Here is a 5626-nt window from a genome sequence, read left to right as displayed (position 1 = left end):
GGGGCTGCCCTGGCTCTGCCGATGGAAAGTGTGAGCTCATGGGTGTGTGGGGCGGCCGCTGCTCACCCAGACAATGCCGCCTTGTACCGCGCTCGGTGCCGATCCGGGGGTGCCTGTCCCACTGGTACTGGGTCCTGCAGGCCCCAGGAGGGCTTGGGAGGTGCTGGGGATGGGTGTGAGCAGGTCGACCCCCCCCCAGTGCTGAAGCGGGGTTTATTTGTGGTGGAGTGGTCTCAAAGGAGAGACAAGGCTCAAGCCTGGAGCCTCCTCGTCCTGGCTCAACCCTTGGAGGAGCGAGCCGAGGGCAGTACCTCATGCCAAGCTGGCTGCCAGCAGCTGGAGGATGCTCTGGGTTTTGTCAGATCTGGTCCTTCTCCAACTCCGCATCCTGCGGGGATGGGCTCTGTGCCCGTGCTGCGAGCCGTGGGGCTGGGGGGCAGGGGCTTCAAGGCTGGAGGGCTCTGCGCTGCTGTTGCTGTTGTTGCCTGGATTGCACGAGGTTTTCCCAATGCCCTCCCCTCTGAAAGGAGAAATTTTGAGGAGAATGGGGAATTTTCCCCTTTGTGTGTGGCATTGTGGGTTTAAAGCACAGGGAGGGCTCAGACCCGGGGCTGCGGGGCAGGGGCTGAGCGCAGCACGCCTGTCCCGCTGCCGCTGGAGCCTTCTCAAGGCCGCTCCCTGCCGATGGACAAAGGGCTTCATTACCTCTGCTCCGCTTGCCAGCACTCGTCAGCAGCCGCCGCGTCGCCAGGCAGCGGGGCCAGCAGCCGGCACGGGCAGGGGCGGCACGCAGCAAGGCAGGGCGCTGCGGGCACTGGGGGGTCCCCCACTGCGGGGAGAGCGGGAAGACAAGGTTGAGCTTCACACCGTTGTCATCCTGCAAGCCGCTGTCACCTCTCTCGTCTCCATTGCAGAGGCAGCACCTGAGCCCCAGCCCGGCGTTATCGCCCAGAGGGATGTGGAGCCACAGAGGCAGTGGTGAGTGGGGGTCCGGCATGCCCCAGTGCCTCTCCCCTGCCCCTGGGGCAGACCTGGAGCCGTTCGGCCACCCCAGGGACGGTGGCATCCCCTGGCAAGCCTGTCCTGCTGCCAGCACGTGGATATTTGACAGTGGGGCCGTGCTGGCCTCATGCTGCATTAGGGTCTGGTGCGCGGGGGGCTGCCAGACTCAGCCCCACAGCAGGAGGGTGGTGGGGAGCCGGGCTCTGCCCAGCCCCGCTGCCCTCGGGCACCTCGCCCCAGGACCAACCTCGGGGTGCTCCGTGCCCACCCTGGCAGTGCCCCGAAACCCCTGCTCTCCCCGTGCAGGACCCTGTGACTGACACGGCCCCTCCAGCCCGCAGCTGAATGGAAAGACTGCAGAAGGTAAGGGGGGGCCGTGGGCAGGGTGCTGGGGGCATAGGGCAGGGTGCTGGGGGCATGCAGGCAGCGGGGAGCCCTGCACCTAGGGAAGGCACACAGGAGCTGGTGGCCAAGGGCAGGGGCTGGTGGCCAAGGACATCGGCAGAGTCACCCTGGGATGCTGCTAGCAGGGCCCTGCCTTCCTCCTCCTCCTCCTCCTCCTCCTCCTCCTCCCAGCCCAGCCTGGCAGCACCATCTAGTGGCAACGTGTCCTGGCCAAGCCACTGTCACCTCCCGGGTGTCCCCTGCCCTGAACCACAACGCTGGAGCAAAGGAGACCCCAGCGCCCATCCAGAAATACCCCATCCCCAAGGACGTTTTGCCCCGGTGCACTGAGGTCCATGGGGCACAGGGGTGTCCCCGGACCCCCCTGCCATGCCCCGGGGTCCCGACCATGACCCCGAGCCCCTACCTGGGCTGGCCGTGCCAAGGATGAGATTTGCTAAAATCTCCCCTTTTCCTTCCAGCAACCGCTGACCTCCCCCGGGAGCGTCTGTTCCTCCCGCGGGTCCAGCGTCCCCGGATCGCCCTCCAGCATCGTGGTAAGAAGTCGCTCCCATCTCCCCACCACATCCCTCCATCCGTGGGGTCGGGGTGTGCCTCCCCAAACCCTTCTCCATCACCCCGGAGGGACCACAGAGGATGCCAGCCTGGGGGAAGCTTTCCCTGTTCCCCAACGTTCCCTTCCCACACGCAAAAACGAAGGCGCTTTTCCTCCTTCCTTCCCCATCCCCAAGGACGTTTTGCCCCGGTGCACTGAGGTCCATGGGGCACAGGGGTGTCCCCGGACCCCCCTGCCATGCCCCGGGGTCCCGACCATGACCCCGAGCCCCTACCTGGGCTGGCCGTGCCAAGGATGAGATTTGCTAAAATCTCCCCTTTTCCTTCCAGCAACCGCTGACCTCCCCCGGGAGCGTCTGTTCCTCCCGCGGGTCCAGCGTCCCCGGATCGCCCTCCAGCATCGTGGTAAGAAGTCGCTCCCATCTCCCCACCACATCCCTCCATCCGTGGGGTCGGGGTGTGCCTCCCCAAACCCTTCTCCATCACCCCGGAGGGACCACAGAGGATGCCAGCCTGGGGGAAGCTTTCCCTGTTCCCCAACGTTCCCTTCCCACACGCAAAAACGAAGGCGCTTTTCCTTCCTTCCTTCCTTCCAGGCCAAAATGGACAATGAGGTTCTGGGCTACAAGGACCTGGCCGCCATCCCCAAGGACAAAGCGATCCTGGACATCGAGCGCCCCGACTTGATGATCTACGAACCCCATTTCACCTACTCGCTCATGGAGCACGTGGAGCTGCCCCGGAGCCGAGAGGTGAGGGTGCCCCAGGGCCGCTCGCATCCCCCAGTTGTTTTTGGGGGCCGGTGGGGGGAAGCCCCCCTGACGGAGGGGTCCCAGAGGGCACATGTGGGGCTGCTGAAATAAATTGCTTCTTGCCTTCTGCAGCGCTCCCTGTCTCCCAAATCCATCTCCCCTCCTCCGTCTCCGGAGGTGAGTACTGACACCGCTTGCCCCAGCTCTGGGATGCACGTGGGGGCTCCGAGGAGGAGGGGGCGATGCCGAATTGCTGGGGGTCTCGCTGCTCACCGGCCCCGCTTGCCCGCAGGTCCTCCGGGAGTGGCTGGGGAGCCTGCCCCCCAGCAGCACCCCGCAGGCCACCTCTCGCCAGGGCAGCAGCTCGGCCCGCAGCAGCGTGCAGCACTTCCACCGACCCGGTACGCTCCTCCGGCACCGTGACCCCCCCAGCGCTGCCTGACCCTGAGCCCCAGCGCAGACCAGGGGGTCTGGGCAGGGGGTCCAGGCAAGCACCTTTCCAGAGCCGTGAGCTCCCTATTCCCTATTCCTGGCCCCCAACCCCTTTTTCCTTGCAGAGACCGACACAACGGAGCTCAACATATACAAGAAGCCTCCGATCTACAGGCAGAAAGGTGAGCAGGGGTGTCTGTCCCACGGGACGGGGCACCCTGGGGCGCTGCCTCACCCCCTGTGCCCCGCAGAGCACCATCCCGGCGCCCACCACGGGAAGCATCTCATAGAGGACTTGATCATCGAATCCTCCAAGTTCCCAGCGGCGCCGCCCAGCCCCCAGCCCCCAACCAGCCTGCCAAGATTGAGACCGACTACTGGCCGTGCCCCCCATCCCTGGCCGTCGTGGGTAGGTGGGGAACAGGGGCAGGCAAGGGGGTGGGCTGCACCAGGGGGTTTACCGTGGGTCGTGGGTAGGCGGGGAACAGGGGCAGGCAAGGGGGTGGGCTGCACCAGGGCCCCCCCCCATCCCTGGCCGTCGTGGGTAGGTGGGGAACAGGGGCAGGCAAGGGGGGGGGCTGGAAGGGGGGTTATGGATATAACATCCCCTCTTTTCTCCCAGAGACGGAGTGGAGGAGGCGGATGGCCTCCAAGAGAGGGGAGGAGGAGGAGGAGGACCTGACGGAGGAGATGAAGAACCTGCGGGAGCTCCAGAGGCAGGAGCTGAGCAAGGTGAGGGGCAGAGTGGGCGGGCGGGCACCCTGCGAGGGGCTGGGGACGTGCTGACACTGACCCCCACCCATGTCCCTTCACCCCCAGGTCACCTCCAACCTCGGGAAGCTGATCCTGAAGGAGGAGATGGAGAAATCTCTCCCCATCCGGAGAAAAACCCGCTCGCTGCCGGACCGGACACCCTTCCACACATGTACGTGGGATGCTCTTCCCGCATCCCATCCCTTCCCCACCCGGTGGCTCTGGCTGCCTGCACCCCTGCCAGCTCCCGCAGCCCTGCCTGCACCTCTGACCGTCTCTTGCTCTCTTGTAGCCCTGCACATGGGGAGCTACAAGAGCTCCTCGCTGCCCACCTCCGGCAGGAGCACCCTCACCCAGGCAGCTGCCCCCCGTGCTGCCGGGGCCACACGACCTCGGACAGGGTCTGGGGGTGGCACCACTCTGACGCTGTCCCCTGTCCCCTTGCAGCTGCAGTCGGCAGAGTTCAGCTCGGCAGGCAGCGATAAGGGCAGTCCGGGTGAGCATCAGCCCGTGGCGTGGGGATGACCCTGGGGATGGGGGATGCGGAGGTGTCCCGGGGGATGCGGGGATGTCCCCAGGGATGGGGGATGTCCCCAGGGATGGGGGATGCTGGGGCAAGCCTGGGCTCAGCAGAGGGTGGAAAACCACCTCTCGGGTCATGTCATCACCCGGGGAAGGATGGGGGGGGGACACAGCGGGGGTTCCCCAGGGCTGAGCCCAGCTCCTCTCTGTTTTCCAGGCCTGCAGGTAAGCACTCGTCTGGCTGCCGGTGCGGAGACCCAGCGAGAGGGTGATGTACACCGGCGGGGGGGGACAGACACCGGGGCCACCTCTGTGATGGGTTCCGGAGGGGAGAGGGGAGAGCTGGAGATGGGGAGGGTGGGTGTGCCGGCCCCCGGGCTGGAGCCCATCGCCTTGGCTTCAGTTCGGGTGGGAGAGGGCAGCCCTTTGGGGAGGTGGGGGTCGCAGCTGACATCAGGCTTTGCCCCCTCAGAACGGCCAGCGTGGGCGCATGGACAGAGGCAATTCCCTGCCCAGCATGCTGGAGCAAAAGGTGAGCGGGGCTGGGGGCTGCGGGGGCTTGGGCAGGGATGGGGGGGCTGTGGAGAGGGTCTTACAGCTTCCCCCCGGCCTTGCAGATCTACCCCTACGAAATGTTGATGGTGACGAACCGAGGCCGTGTGAAGCTGCCACCCGGCGTGGACAGGACCAGGCTGGAGGTAGGGGCTGAGCCGGGGTCAGTGGGGCACGGAGGGGGGGACCCGGCACCCCGTCACCCTCCTCTCCCCCTGCAGCGGCACCTCTCCCCTGAGGATTTCCTGCGGGTCTTTGAGATGCCCCCCGAGGAGTTCAGCAAGCTGGCCCTCTGGAAGCGCAATGAGCTGAAGAAGAAAGCCTTCCTCTTCTGAGCCCGCCTCGGCCCTGAGCTCAGTCCGTGTCACGCCGTGTAACCGCTTTAGGGCTCTCAGCCGGTTTTTACTAGGATCCCCCCTTCTCCTCTCCCCCAGCCTTTTTTTCCCCCGGCTCTGCCCCCCGCCTCGCTCCTCCTGTGGGAAAAGGGCTTGGGGGGCTTGAACCTGCCTCTCGCAGCAGGGTGATGGGGCTGGGGGCAGACCCTGCACCGGAGCAGGCACGGTTCAGCCAGGAGGGGAGGTGTCGGGGGGTCTCTGTGCTTTGTGCCCCCCTCTTCCCCTGGGCATGCGGGCAGGGGCAGTGCCTGGCTCTGC

General features: G+C 66.2%; 1 protein-coding gene across 1 annotated transcript; it reads left to right on the top strand.

Moving 5' to 3' along the window:
• Positions 1-868: 868 nt before the first annotated feature.
• DMTN (dematin actin binding protein) lies at positions 869-5620 on the top strand. Its single transcript, XM_009286166.2, is given in 17 exon segments — positions 869-978; positions 1309-1365; positions 1869-1943; positions 2559-2714; positions 2847-2891; positions 3007-3115; positions 3272-3328; positions 3398-3471; positions 3474-3555; positions 3769-3878; positions 3966-4071; positions 4192-4256; positions 4347-4395; positions 4639-4646; positions 4894-4953; positions 5039-5119; positions 5195-5620. Coding segments are annotated over 16 exon segments (1209 nt in total). The 5' UTR covers positions 869-978; positions 1309-1347; the 3' UTR covers positions 5309-5620.
• The last annotated feature ends 6 nt before the right edge of the window (positions 5621-5626 follow it).

The sequence above is a fragment of the Aptenodytes forsteri genome, unplaced genomic scaffold (assembly GCF_000699145.1).
Source record: "Aptenodytes forsteri isolate BGI_AS27 unplaced genomic scaffold, ASM69914v1 Scaffold168, whole genome shotgun sequence".
Lineage (NCBI taxonomy): Eukaryota > Metazoa > Chordata > Aves > Sphenisciformes > Spheniscidae > Aptenodytes > Aptenodytes forsteri.
This window is presented reverse-complemented; position numbering and strand designations above follow the sequence as displayed.